Consider the following 14310-nt stretch of genomic DNA (forward strand, 5'->3'; position numbering starts at 1 on the left):
CTCCATTCAGCGGTCTGCACTGCTCTGTGCTCTGGGTTCTCCAAAACGCCAGACCAGTCAGGGTAGCTTCAGTGGGACAGAGTGGAAACACCAACACCAAGCCTGTGTCTGTAGTGCTGAGGTGGGACAGGCCACCGTGCCCCTGGGATGCAGCCTGGCTGGACCCAGCTTGGGGCCGTGCCTGCTAGGAAGTGCTCTCTGGCAAGCCCTTGGCTGCTAAGGAAGGCGGGAGCTTCCACGGTGCCTTTTCAGATGCGTTTTTATTGGTGCCTCTAAGAAATTCAGAATTTCAGGTGATGACCATCTCACTGGAACTGCCTGCATGTGGTCATGAGACTCCCGTAAGAAAGCACTGTCATTTACTGGTGCTTGGGGGGGGGTAGGAGGACAGAGGAAGCTTGCAGCACTGCCTGCGGCGCCCCCGGTGTGCCCTGCTGACTTGTCTCTGCTCTGTGCACCGTGAGCACATCGTCTGGGAGTCCACCATCCCCCCCAGCTCGGCCTCACAGGACCAAAAGACGGGGCGCTGCATGGCTACTTCCATAGCTCGCCTAGTGGCCTCTGTGTGACGGCCTGGATGGTGTCCACAGAGAGGGCGTGGATTTCCTTGTGGACATCTTCGATGCTTTTGGAGGCGTCGACCATCTGTCCCCATGGAGGAGGCAGGAGAAAAAGAAAATGGTTAACGCTCTTCATTACTTTCAGTGTGCAGGGATTTCAGACGGGGCTGGGTTCTAGAAGGGTACAGTACACCTCTGGGGTTCTTCATCCTACACCTTTGTCTGACCTTTGCCCTTCTCAGCGGAGGCGGGGGGGGACTTGGCCTATGTCCTTGGGATGAAGCTGACCCACACTCCTGCTGCAGCCCAGATACAGGAGAAACACCCCATCTTGCCACTGATCAGACCCTCTCCCTCCCCAAGCTCATGCCGGCGGGCATGTCAGTGGGGCGCCCCCGCACCAGCACCCACCCCATCCTGGTTGGTGGGGCTTCGGTCTCTGCAGAGGAGGCCGGGAGAGTCTGCCCCTCTGAGGCCATGCCCGGATGCTGCTCGGAGTGCAAGAAAGTTCTCCACAGAAGCTAACCCTGGGTTTGACTCCTCTCCTTCTGGGGAAGAGGGTTCCATCCTGACCCAGCTGGCTGCTCTCCCCCTCGATGAAAGCATGAGGACCTCTGGTCACTATACGACCCAGCCACCTGAGAAACCACTCTCTGCCTGAAGCAAGGATGACCAAGCTGGACAGAATCCTCTGTGTGCTCAGGGTGGGGTACCCTGACTCACTGTTGGTCCAGGCTCCGTCCTGATGGGGCCTCTGGGGCAGGCAGTTCTGCAGAAGCTGCGGCAGTTGTGGACTCACTCAGAGGCATGTATGACCATCTGGGAGGTCTGACTGCACGGCTCGCAATGATCTGCCCAGCCTGAGACCCCACAGTGACAGCTGCCTGAAGGCTCTTGGGACTGCTTATTGCAAACCATGAACTAGGCTGAACCTCACACGTGGGTGTAATACATGTGCGTGCACACACACGCTGCATAGGACCTCGTACACTGGCATACTACGTGCACACACACACTGCACATGGGCGTACTATGCACACATTACAGATAAACTCGCACACACACAGGTACTACACATGCGCACATTACATATAAACTCTAATGCAGGCAATCACGTCTAAACCACATCTCTAGTCCTCTGAGGGCCTTGGGGCAGAGACAGCACCGTGCCAACAAGCACCTGGGCCCCCGGACCCAGGTTTAGGATAGCTTTCCCCCAAGATGGGAGCATGGAAACCCGGGGAAGCAGCCAAACCCAGGGCGGGGCTGGAAGTGGACAGGATGAACCCCGAAAGTATTAATGTGCTGGGGGGCAGTCAGTGTCCCAACATGCAGGGGACCCACGAGAAGTAACAGGAGCTGCTGGGCGGGGCACAGCATAGACGGCAGGGAGTCAAAACAGAAACACGAGTCCGTACAGATATGAATGTACAAGTAAACTGAAAATCCGATGAGCTGTGAGATTTTTACATGGTTTATAAGAATCTCATCACAAACTGCTTCTTATTTACAGTCCATGTCCCCGTGGAGAAGCCTCGCAAGTACCACTGAGCCAAGTGGTGAAAGGGGATGTCACTCGGCCATACAAAAGGATGAGCTCTTGCCATTGGCAAGCACACGGGGGGCCCTAGATGGTGTCATCCTCCGTGAAATGAGTCACACGGAGAAGGACAGATACTGTAGGATTTCGCTTATATGTGGAGTCTCACGTAAGTGAATAATCGCACACAGAAGCTGAGCCATAAGCGCAGAGGACGCACAACTGCCCCCTCAGGGGAAGGGGTGGGGGCAGACAGATGAGAGGCACCGCACAGGGACTGTGGTCAGGGATCCCGTGATGGCGTTGTGTACTGACAGGTGCGGCCACCTGTGTGGTGAGCCCCGAGTAACGTACAAGCCTGTCCAGTCACTTGGCTGCACACCGACGTTCGTCTAAGTGTGTGTCAGCGGCATGTGAGTAAAAATAAATACCCCAGAAAGTGAACATCACCAGGAGTGGAACAAAAGGGAATCCTACACACATGGCAGGACGCAGTGAGAACCCAGTGCCCCTCCCAGGCCACCAGCAAAGACACACAGCCTGGATCCCACCATGGGGAAAAAGCCAAGTCCATTGGACACTCACAAATCACCCCATGAACTTCAAAAGTGTCAATGTCATGAAAGTCACACAAGCTGGAGAATAGAGAGGGGACTGTACACTGAGTCATTTGTTAAAAAGGACACTATTGGGAAGGCGCCTGGGTGGCTCAGTGGGTTTAGGCCTCTGCCTTCGGCTCAGATCATGATCCCAGGGTCCTGGGATCGAGTCCCGCATTGGGCTCTCTGCTTGGCAGGGAGCCCGCTTCCTCCTCTCTCTCTCTCTCTCTGCCTGCTTGTGATCTCTCTCTGTCAAATAAATAAATAAAATCTTAAAAAAAAAAAAAAAAAAAGAAGGACACTAGTGGGACCAGTGGGGGAGCCTGAATGGGGCTTGGGGACTTGAGGGTAGCAAGGGATGCACAGTAATGTCCCGGTTTTGACAGTACACGGCAGGGAGGGGGCATCAGAGACTAATTTGTACTTGCAAGTTTTAAGGCTTTTTTTTTTTTTTTGTTATTGTTTAAAAATCTTTTCAAAGAATGTTAAAAAAGTTAATTTTCAGACAAACAAAAGCTGAGAGTTCTATCCTAGGAGATCCAGCATACAGGAAATGTTTAAAGATGTTCTTAAGTTGAAGAAGTGACATGAGATGAAAACTGGGGAGGTTCAGGGTGGAGAGAGCCAGCACTGTTGGAAGGAGATGGTTTCCTGTTTCTTTCCCCACTCCCACTCCAGATTTCATACCTTCTTGTCTTGTTCTTTACAGGGTTTGAAATGTGTTATAAATTAAGAATTGCTGGGGCACCTGGGTGGCTCAGGGGGTTAAAGCCTCTGCCTTCGGCTCAGGTCATGATCTCAGGGTTCTGGGATCGAGCCCCACATGGGGTTCTCTGCTCAGCAGGGAGCCTGCTTCCCTTCCTCTCTCTCTGCCTGCCTCTCTGCCTACTTGTGATCTCTATCTGTCAAATAAATAAATAAAATCTTAAAAAAAAAATTAAGAATTGCTTAAACCACATAGAACTGATTAACAAAGGAAAAACAGAAAAGGAACAGAACTTTGTAATTTCTTGTATGATAAAATTATACAGTACAAAAATGGGACTGAAGCTTCCATGTGTGGAAAGAAATGCCCTTTTCGACCATTAGACAAGTGCACGGGCTCACCACTGATGTGAGCTCATGAGAGATGGAGAGCCTGTGGATATGCAGGCATCCTCTGCTTTGTGAAAGTTCGCAGTACACCAGTTTGCTTTCGTGAAGGATTTAGGTTAGTACCTATTTTTGCTAACAGAAAAAGATCCAGAAAGTGTTTTTGCTTTTACAAAAAAAGGTGAAAAGCAGAAAGTTCATTCAGCGTCAGCACTGCAGGGAGCCGTCCCAGGCACCCAGAGCAGCAGAAGGCGCCCACGTGCTCCTTCTCGGGAATCTCTCTTGGCAGCTCAGCGTCTGGCCGCCAGAGCTTGGCTCTGTGACTGGGAGCCTGTGGGCTTCATCTCCATTGACTCTGGGCGTCTGTTAGCAAGTTGTGTCCTAAGTACCAGAAAAGCCTAAGAGAGGTGATTTTCTAGCTCTGGGAATGCTCGAAAAGATTTCTGTGTCAATCAGTGGTGATTGCTTCTTTGCTTTATGGCATTTTCACTCATAAGCGGTTTCATGGGAACACTGTACTTCTAGCTAGTGGCGAAAGCCATACTTTAAAAATATGTGTGCCACCTGTGTCACAAAGAAGCCCCCCTGAGAGGAACCCCCACCCTGGCAATGAGCAAGCAGAAGACAGTGCGGACGAATGGGGAGGGCCGCAGACAGGCAGGTCACGGGAGAAGCACCAACCAGACAAGATGGCCAAACTAGGAGCCGAGGCCAATGGAGCAGCAAGAAGGCTGCCTGTCTCACCAGTAAGACCTGTCAACCATCCACAGTATCAGCTTTCTGGTTGCCAGGCTGCCTCTGACCACACGGGGACAAAGCTGGGTCCAGGCGACCAGGGTGCCCTCACACGAACTGGGTCTGGGGATGGGCATGTGCAGGGAGGCATGGGGAAGGGGCCCAATCTGGCACCCCTGGTGTCCCTCCTCAGGGAGGACCTGACTGGTCCTTCATGGATGGAGACTGGGGCTAGGCCCTGGGTGAGGTGCGGAGGTGGAGGGAGCAGGGCTGCAGGGCACAAGGAGATGGCAAAGTGTGGTGGGGGGGTGGGCATGAGCCTGAGGGTGAGGCCCAGGCCTCTGAGTGAGCGTGTAGACAAGTGCTCATCCCTACGGAAGGAAACAAGGAATGGCTCTGGGGCCGAACTGGTAGGATAGGGTTGAGAGGGAGACAGCAAATGACTCCCAGGGGGTGGGGGATGAGCCCCAAACCAGCCAGAGTGTGACTCACAGGTGAAAGAGAGAAGGCAGTGTGAGGAGTGCCTTACAGGTCGATGTTCTAGGTGACAAGCATGGCAAAACCTGGCGGAGGACAGCTGCCTGTGCAGGACTGCTGTTTGGGAGGGGCTGTCTGGCCCATTCTCCCCAACTCACCCAGCAGGTACCCATCTCCCTTGTTTCACACAATCACAAAGGAGCAGAAACTGAGAGGGTGTCCTGAGGCACCCTCCGGTGGAGCAGCCCTTGGCCAATGGCTCCTCTCAGGCGCAGGACCTGAGCCACTTGTCGGCGGCTTCCAGCCGGCCGGTTCTGGGGGCAACACCAGAAGACACCCTCACCTTCCAGTTCAGGGTCTCGTCCGCCATCAGCTGGTGGAAGCAACGCAGTGCCCGCTCCTGGAAGTTCCCGTTCTCGTAGCGTTCACGGCCGAACTCTCCCCGCGCCGCAGCCTCCGCCAGCCGTAACTGAAGGAACACCACCAGGTCCGGCTTGGGGAGGCCCACGTCCGGCTGCTTGCACCAATCCAGGGAGAAATTCTGGCAGCATGGAACCCAAGAGTTAGAGAAAGAAGGTTTAATGGGGTCTAATTCTTTTTTTTTTTTTAATTTGACAGGCAGATCACAAGTAGGCAGAGAGGCAGGCAGAGAGAGAGAGAGAGGAGGAGGAGGCGGGCTCCCCGCTGAGCAGAGAGCCTGATGCGGGACTCGATCCCAGGACCCTGAGATCATGACCTGAGCTGAAGGCAGAGGTTTTAACCACTGAGCCACCCAGGCGCCCCTAATGGGGTCTAATTCTTGATTTCAAAATTCATAAAAGGGGAAAAATGAGCTAATGTCCAGCTGATATACCAAAAATGGAGCCTTCTTACATGGTAGTGGTTTTTATTCCTAAGATCTCAAATGGTTTTGCCTTCTCCTTCATTTGCTTTGACTTTGTGAATATACATTCAAAGACAGGATTCCCCATAGCCCTGTGGAATCAGCACCCACAGCCTGGGTCCAAGGGTGGGCGTGCCAACACAGTCCCATGCCCTCTGGCCAGGCAGAATGCTCAGTCCACGTGGCAGACCCTGGAGGCCCACCGCACACAGGAGGCCTGGGGTAGGCAGCAGATGGGCCCATGGGGGAACGACCCCTAGTTTGGGTCCTGTACCCACACCTCTGCTGGGTAAGGGCGTGAGCCCCCTTGAGAGAATGTTGGAGCCCTGCTGCAAGCATGCGCCACAGGCCTCTCCTCCACCCTCCTGCTCCTATTCATCTCATCAACTTCTAAAAATAGTGTCCCCATTTTTGGAGGAAAAGGTCATGTCCAAGAAGGCCCTGTCTCAAAGCCGCAGAGCTCTGAAGACTTAGGTTTAATAATTTTTTTTTTAAAGATTTTATTTATTGGGGCGCCTGGGTGGCTCAGTGGGTTAAGCTGCTGCCTTCGGCTCGGGTCATGATCTTGGGGTCCTGGGATCGAGTCCCGCATCGGGTTCACTGCTCAGCGGTGAGCCTGCTTCCCCCTCTCTCTGCCTGCCTCTCTGCCTACTTGTGATCTCTCTCTGTCAAATAAACGAATACAATCTTTAAAAAAAAAAAAAAAAGATTTATTTATTTGACAGGTAGAGATCACAAGTAGGCAGAGAGGCAGGCAGAGAGAGAGAGGAGGAAGCAGGCTCCCCGTTGAGCAGAGAGCCCCATGCGGGGTTTGATCCCAGGACCTTGAGACCATGACCTGAGCTGAAGGCAGAGGCTTTAACCCACTGAGCCACCCAGGCGCCCCAAGACTTAGGTTTAGAACCCAGCTCTGCACTGGGAGCTAAAGGCTCAAGTAAGGTACTCAGCTGAGGAGTGAGCCCATCAGCCCCCACAGACCCCCAGCAGCACATCAGGAAGACGCGAGGGAGACAGTCCAGGACATGACGGTCAGTTGCCCCATCCTCCTCTTCCAGATGGAATCTCACTGACCAACACTTCCACAGGGCAAGAGTCCTTTTAGAAAAATTCCAGCCAGCACATGAGGAATGATGAGCAGAACTGAGGTCACCATTGTGCAACCCCTCGTGAAGGTACCATCACCCAGGGCTGTTACCACAAACGAGATAGCCAGATACCCTGTGTCTCTCGATATGAGAGCCCAGAACTCCTTCAAGTAACCTCCTCAAAATAAAATCTTAAAAAATTTTAATGCAAGGAAAAAAGGAAATGTGGGAGCCTGTATCATCACAGAGATCTAAGACACACGTCAAGTACGGCCCTGACATGGATTCTGATCCAGTTCGACTGCAGAAACCCAGGATGAGTCTATTTCTAAGTAAATGGCCACTGCACACACGGACCGAATGATGGCAGCATAAAACACCTGCATTTGTAAGAAGTCATTTTTGGGACATGAGCTGAATGAAGTGTTCACGAAGGAGCTGGTGATGTGTCTGGTGGGTCGGGGCAGAGAGCAGCAGGGGACAGTGCTGGGTGGGATATCGTTTTCTCAGCTGGTATGTAGCTGAAAAGTTCTACTAAGCCACAGACCACAGTGGCAGAGTAGCCCCTGTACCCCAAATGACCGCCCCATGGCTGGCTCGCGGAGGCTGGGAAAACCCACAGAAGGTGCCCGACATGCACCACCCACTCTGCAAGCATGACACTGAAGAGAGGAGCACTGCTGAGCGACCATCATGGGGAAGGGACATGGCGACACCCACCGTTGACAATACCGACGAGCTATGGCTCTGTGAACGTCTGCTCCTCCCACCGATACATAGCAAGTGGACCAGGCAAAGGGAAGGGCCCTAACGCACCACATGCTCCTGAGTCCACACCTGGCATCATCCCACTGGGGCCACGCGGCACTCACCTCCTTTGCACTGGTGAAGGCGACACCAGAGAATGCATATCTGTCAACGACAAGGGTGATGCCCTGGCCCAACTTCTTCTTGATCAGAGGCCTAAAAACAGAGAGCGTTCCTGAGCCATGGTCCTGGCTTCCCAGGCCAACAGTGTAAGTCACCAATACATACACCAGCGCAGTGAAGGGAGGACAGGGCGGCGATTTGCAGCCTCGCGTGTATTCAGAAAAGCTCCAGGTCTTCTCTTCAGAAGATGCCACTGGGGTACTCCCAGCAAAGCCCAATGTGGAGAAGAAAAGTCCACGAAAATAGAACAATCACAACTGCTGAAGACGAATGAACAGAGGCAGGCTTGAGGGCTGTTTGGGCGAGGATGGGGAGGGGGATGTGCAGGGGGGATGCGGAGGGGCTGGGTGATCCTGCTGGGAAGGAGAGCCCCGGAGAGCAAAGGCGCAGATGCAGTGAAGATGGGATCATACTTGCTGCCTAGAGTCTGAAGGGCCAGGACGAGGAGGGACAGGCTGGCCAAGGATGTCCTCAACCAGGTGACGGCAGCTCAACTCCCCCCCCTGCCCCAAGACCTTAGGAGGACGTGCAGACAAGGAGCTTGACGTTAGTAGGAAGTGTCACTTGCACTTTGTGGAAGAGAAAGAGGAGATGTCCTTGAGGAGCTCACAGAACGGTAGGGAGGGAGAAGGTACACCTCCAGCAGTAAAATGCGGTTTCCATCACAGCATTAGCTGTAATCGCAAACTATTAAAAACAATTACTTGATCTCACAAACAGAAAATTGGTAGAAAATATAACTACAGCACATGCACAAGAGGATGATTCTGCTGTATGAGGAGTAAGGGCCATGTCCGTCAGTTGGGAAAGCAGAGGACCACATGTGACAGGTTACGTTTTGAGGAACGGGGCAAACTGGAGAATGAAGACATCACATACATCTCTGCCTGTGTGTAAAATAATTTCAGAGGGGAACACTAGAATGGAATAGGGGGCAGCTGGGTGGCTCAGTGAGTTAAGCCTCTGCCTTTGGCTCAGGTCATGATCTCAGGGTCCTGGGATCGAGCCCCACTTTGGGCTCTCTGCTTGGCAGGGAGTCTGCTTCCCCCTCTCTCTCTGCCTACATGTGATCTCTGTCGATTAAATAAATAACATCCTTATTAAAAAAAAAAATGGAATAGGCTACCCACAGAGGATGGGCAGAAGTGGGTGGGTAAGGCAGTGACCTTTTTCTATGACTCTGACTTTTAGAAGCATTTAATGTTTCATGTATTCAAAAATTAAATCAGGGGCGCTTGGGTGGCTCAGTGGATTAAGCTTCTGCCTTCGGCTCAGGTCATGATCTCAGGGTCCTGGGATCGAGCCCCACATCGGGCTCTCTGCTCAGCAGAAAGCCTGCTTCCTCCACTCTCTCTGCCTGCCTCTCTGCCTACTTCTGATCCCTCTCTGTCAAATAAATAAAATCTTAAAAAAAAAAATTAAATCAAATGGGGAAAAAAAATCCCTAAAATCACATACAAAGTCAAATGGACATGTACCCTGGTGAACACACAGTGAAGAGCAGAAAATCCTGCCCAAAGAGACCTCTGAACACAGCACTCAGGGTGCCCCTGTTATAAGGACAGAGGTGAAAACCAGCAGTGACCTCTATGTAGGCTTTTACAGAGGTGGGTAGACTAACGATGCCATGAGCCAGGAAGAGCATGGCACCGGAATGGACCACCAGTTATCAGTGACCACAGAGAGAGAGAGAAACAGACACAGACAAGATAAAATTACACGCAGGTCCGACCACAACTGGAGTCTAGAGTCAGGGATGCTCACTAGCAGCAAGCACCCAGCACCCAGATGTTGCACTCTGCAACTACACAGAAAGGAGCAGCTGGCTCCTGGGCTGGAGCAGGAGAAAACACAAGAGAAACCTGAACATCTTGTTCTCCCAGAAAGTTCTCAAAAAATGGGACACAGGAGCCAACGTGAAGAGATTTCCAGAGGCTAAATTTGCAATAATCTGAACATCAAAACAGCTGATAGTGTGACCCTCCAAGTAAAAAAGAGCATGTGAGCCCATGTTGATGATGGGACGCACGGATGAGCAGGGGAGGCTCTTTCTTACGTAGGAAGCTGACTAATACATGCAGAAGTGACGGATTAGAAAAGTCACCATCTGAAATCACAACAGACTCAAGCAGGTTTATTAATGAACAATGAAGTACAAAATCAAAGTTTGATAAGGAAGGGGATATTTATGTAGTTTTATCGTATTCCCTCCCCTTTCTTATACTGATTTTTTAAAAAGATTTTATTTATTTGCCAGAGATAACACACAAGCAGGGGGGAGCATCAGGTAGAGGGAGAAGCAGGTTCCCCACGGAGCAGGGACCCTGATGTGGGACTTGATCCCAGGATCCCGGGATGATGACCTGAGCTGAAGGCAGATGCTCAACTGACTGAGCCACCCACATGTCCCTCCCCTTTTGACTACTTGTAACAGGAAGGAGTCATTTGGTGGAACAGCCTGGCCAGCACACCTTTCACAAGCAATCCAGTGATGGCCAAACCGCACTGGATCCCTCCTGGCTCACTGTCCTAGACAACTGACCCAACGTCACTTCCATGGTATTCTTGACAAAAATACAAATCCAGCTCTACTTGTGAGGAAACATCAGACCAACTCTGAATTTCATAAAATAAATGACCTGTAAATTTTTAGAAAATGAGCAAATGATAACACAAGTGTGACAAAGTATGAATAACAGGTGAAGTCTGGATTCTTGGCACTGTTCTTGCAACTCTTCCAGCTGACTAGAATTATTCCAAAGTAAAAACTTAAACATATGTAAAGTAGAAAACTGTTAGATTGGGGCGCCTGGGTGGCTCAGTGGGTTAAAGCCTCTGCCTTTGGCTCAGGTCATGGTCTCAGGGTCCTGGGATGGAGCCCCGCATCAGGCTCTCGGCTCAGCAGGGAGCCTGCTTCCTCCTCTCTCTCTGCCTGCCTCTCTGCGTACTTGTGATCTCTCTCTGTCAAATAAATTCTTGCAGGCAGCGCTATTTCCGACTCTCCTGGAGGAGCACTGGGTTTTGGTAAACAGAGATGAGGGAAATGGAGGGTGTCACCCCATTCTGCGAGGGGAGTGCCACACGCTCTGTGGTCCCGAACTTTAAAAATGCCAGAGGACAAGCATTTTTGGGAACCAGCAACTGACTCAGTTAAGATGAAGCATAGCAGAGAGGTGGACAATTAAAGGGCTGGAGGAAAACACCAGTTTCTCTAAAAGTTCTTCCAAACAGCCCAGGTTGACTGAGCCCTCACTCCCAGGCCTGCCTGGCCAGCTTTCCTTGACCCTGGCTGGGGGTGCCGCCATGGGACACCACCACGACCGCCACTCTGATGAGGAAGCCGTGGTGCAGAGCAGCTGTGCAGGGTCACGGTCACACAGCTGGTGGGCAGTGGTGCCACATGTAACCCTGGCATCCGACCTGTCACCCAAGGACTTTCAAAACTAACCAATCAAATGGCAGTGGCTGGAATGACCCGAAGGTGTAGCTGTGGGAGCTAAGGCAGAAAAGATGGAGCATAGGCACGCAGACCTGTGTATCGGGGGCAGGATCACGAGGAAGCCAGGTTAGCATTTTCACTTTTAAATGGAACTGCCTTATTTTTCTATAAAGCCCCAAAAAGTAAAATCGGAACAATTATACCCATAAATTTCAGATGTATTAAGGACTATAAAAATGATCTCATTTTGCTCTTTTCCTTGGGAGTGGAAAGGACTTTCCAAAGCAGACACCACTAAACCAGAAGAGAGCAGTGCAGGCTTGACTGTAAGAGGGAACGGTGCAAAACCACGAACAAGCATCTGGCCGAATCTACTGCCCACAGCCTTTCTGGAGACCACCCCAGACTGACTAGAAAGTCATAGCTCAGCCAGGCAGCATCGGAAAGCCAGTTATGAGATGGTTTGTATGGGAGAACCTCTTTATTTATGTTAAAAGATAAATGGAAACATGGGGCGCCTGGGTGGCTCAGTGGGTTAAGCCTCTGCCCTTCGGCTCCAGTCATGATCTCAGGGTCCTGGGATCAAGCCCCACACCCGGCTCTCTGCTCAGCGGGGAGCCTGCTTCCCCTCTCTCTCTGCCTGCCTCTCTGCCTACTTGTGATCACTCTGTCAAAATAAATAAAATCTTAAAAAAAAAAAAAAAGGAAACAAAAGCATCTAAAAGCACACAGCACAGGCACTTGCTCACAGTTAAAAGCTGAGTGAAAAGGTAGAAAATGTAAAGTAAAAGGGGGTGGGGGGGAGTAAACTGTGAACTTCTGTTAATAATGTTGTCAACATGTGGCACTGGGGGGCTGTTTCTGACTCCCGACAGCTCCTAATCTCAGGGGCCTGGGAATTGGGCTCACACTCAGCACAGAGCATGCCTGTCTCCCTCCCTCTGCGCCCCACCCCCACCCTCCTCTCACCCTCTCTCATTCTCAAAGAAATAAAATCTTTACAGAAAAGCATCAATATCAGTTCATCCACTGTAGCAAATGCAACACACTAATCTAAGACAAATAATATGAGAAACCGGGGGCAGAAGGGGGAGGGGACGGGGTGAGGGAACTGTACTTATCAGTAGCTTTTCCATAACCCTAAAATTACCCTACAAAACAACGTCTGTCTGTTCATTACAAAGAGGTGGCAGGGCAGGAGGAAGAAGAAGCGCGAGTTCGTGCTCTTTGGCAAACACAGGGTTGGAGTCAGGGGGACAGGATGGGCGCTCGCCCAGGTATGGCCTCGGGCTTACTGCCCACGACCCCCGAGTCGAGAGCCGCGTTCACCCGCCGCGGTCAAGCAGGAGGTAAAGCTCTGGGGGCGGGCGGCGCGTCAGTAGCGTTTACACTTGCTCCCAGCGGTTCGCGGAGAAGAGCAGATGCACCGAATGGTCCTCCAGCTCCCTTTTCTCCTCCAAGTAAGAGCTCAACAGCCGACCGATCTCAGTTGATCTTTCTAAACAGAGAGAGAGAGAGAGACCCACGAAGTGAGCGCAGGCCTCCCCACCTGAGTGAGGACACGGCTGGGGCCGGGCCGCGGGCTGCGGTTTCCTTTGCGGCGCCGCCCGGGTTCGGAGTGTCCCCGAGAGCCGGCCGCGGGGTGCAGGTGCCCGCACGGAAGAGCTCAAGGGAGGGAAGGCCGGAGCCCCACGACCCCGCCGCGCGCCGCTGCCCGATCCGCCTGCCTGAGGCGTCGCGGGGAGTCCGCCGCGCCGGTGTCTCCCTGCGCATGTCCGAGGCCGGTGAAGCCATCCCTCCAGCCGCTCCGACGGGAACAGCCAGGCCAGAAGCCGTGGCCCGGATTCCCGCCAGTGCCGGGACCGCCTGCCCGCCCACGACTGCAGCCACCGCCCCGCGGCCCCGACACCGAGCGGCCCCGCCGTCCCACGGCCCCGACACCGAGCAGCCCCACCGCCTCGCGATCCCGACTCCGACCCCGAGCGGCCCCGCTGGCGCCACACACACCCGGGAAGCGGAGCAGCTCGGCGCGGTGGCCCGCGGCGCACAGCGCTGCCACCAGCTTGCGGCTCTGCGTGCTCTTCCCGGCGCGGTCCACACCCTCCAGCACGATGAGAGCCCCGCGCCGGGCCGCCATGCTCGCGCCTTCCCGCCGCCCGCCGCCGCCGCGTCCCCGGCGTCGCTCGGAGCTCCCATTGGCGGGCGTCGGCTGCGCGCACTGCGATTGGCTGAAACGGACCTGCCGAACGCGGCGCGCGCTGGAACAGGCTGAAACAGGCCCGCGTCCGTGGCGCGCTCTGGAATTGACTCTGGAGGATCGCACGCTGGGATTGGCTGCCATTTTCCGGCCTTGCCCGGATTGGCTGGTATCGGCATAGGGGCGGGGCAAAGGCGAAGGCGCCATCGTCGCCCCGCCCCTTCCGGCGGAGACCCCGCCTTCCGGGGCGGGCGAGCCGGCGGCGGCGTGTGCTGGCGGCTGGCTGCTGGCGGGGTCGGCCGGGGGCGGGCCTTTCCTGTCCCCGCGGCAGTCCCGGGGAGACGGTGGTGTCGTCTATTCTGCTTCTCGGGACTGCAGCGCCGGGGAAGCCGCAAGTCAGAGACGCCCGAGGCCGCCTCGCAGGAGAGGGAAAGGACGGTCTTGCCGGCCCTCGTGCTCGACTCCTGAGATGGGGGTCCCCGTCCGGTCCGGAGGCTCCCGGGCGCTGTTGCCCCTTCAGGGGCGTCCAGGTTGCCTGCGCATGCTCCGGGCGAGACCGTGCGTTCATGGGCGGGTGCGGTGCTGACTCCCGAGGGCCGGTCCTCGGGTGCCCGCCCGCCGGGGGCAGCGCTGGAAGCCGCGGGGCTGGCGACGAAGCGGACTCGCAGGCCACGACGAGCCAGGAGCCGCGTCCCGCAGTATCCCCCCGCAGCCGGCTTCGCGTCTGGACTTGTGCTGGACTCGGCCCTCAAGGCTGCTTGCTCGTGAGCTCT

At 53.9% G+C, this 14310-nt stretch overlaps 1 protein-coding gene across 3 annotated transcripts; it reads right to left on the reverse strand.

The window, feature by feature from the left end:
• Positions 1-241: 241 nt before the first annotated feature.
• Positions 242-13509, reverse strand: LOC111143664 (deoxythymidylate kinase). Of its 3 annotated transcripts, none has more exons than XM_022497488.1 (5): positions 13348-13509; positions 12730-12838; positions 7844-7934; positions 5347-5544; positions 242-645 (listed from the first exon to the last, which is right to left on the reverse strand). In XM_022497488.1, exons 1-5 carry the CDS (start codon positions 13475-13477, stop codon positions 535-537), a joined length of 639 nt encoding a protein of 212 aa, XP_022353196.1. In that variant the 5' UTR covers positions 13478-13509; the 3' UTR covers positions 242-534. The 3 variants fall into 3 exon arrangements, with proteins under 3 accessions (XP_022353196.1, XP_022353203.1, XP_022353211.1); XM_022497495.1 differs by having other exon boundaries at positions 5347-5472; positions 13348-13491; XM_022497503.1 differs by lacking the exon at positions 7844-7934 and having other exon boundaries at positions 12768-12838; positions 13348-13491.
• Positions 13510-14310: the final 801 nt, after the last annotated feature.

The sequence above is a fragment of the Enhydra lutris genome, unplaced genomic scaffold, assembly GCF_002288905.1.
Source record: "Enhydra lutris kenyoni isolate GAN:26980312 unplaced genomic scaffold, ASM228890v2 scaffoldscaffold1, whole genome shotgun sequence".
Taxonomy (NCBI): domain Eukaryota; kingdom Metazoa; phylum Chordata; class Mammalia; order Carnivora; family Mustelidae; genus Enhydra; species Enhydra lutris.

Excerpts from the sequence above, each read along its gene's own strand:
- LOC111143664 (XM_022497488.1), bottom strand. The coding sequence starts at position 13,477 with ATGGCGGCCCGGCGCGGGGCTCTCATCGTGCTGGAGGGTGTGGACCGC. Across the intron at positions 12,839-13,347 it reads CGAGCTGCTCCGCTTCCCGG|AAAGATCAACTGAGATCGGT; the intron begins GTGTGTGTGGCG and ends CTCTCTGTTTAG. Across the intron at positions 7,935-12,729 it reads GCGAACCGCTGGGAGCAAGT|GCCTCTGATCAAGAAGAAGT; the intron begins GTAAACGCTACT and ends CTCTGTTTTTAG.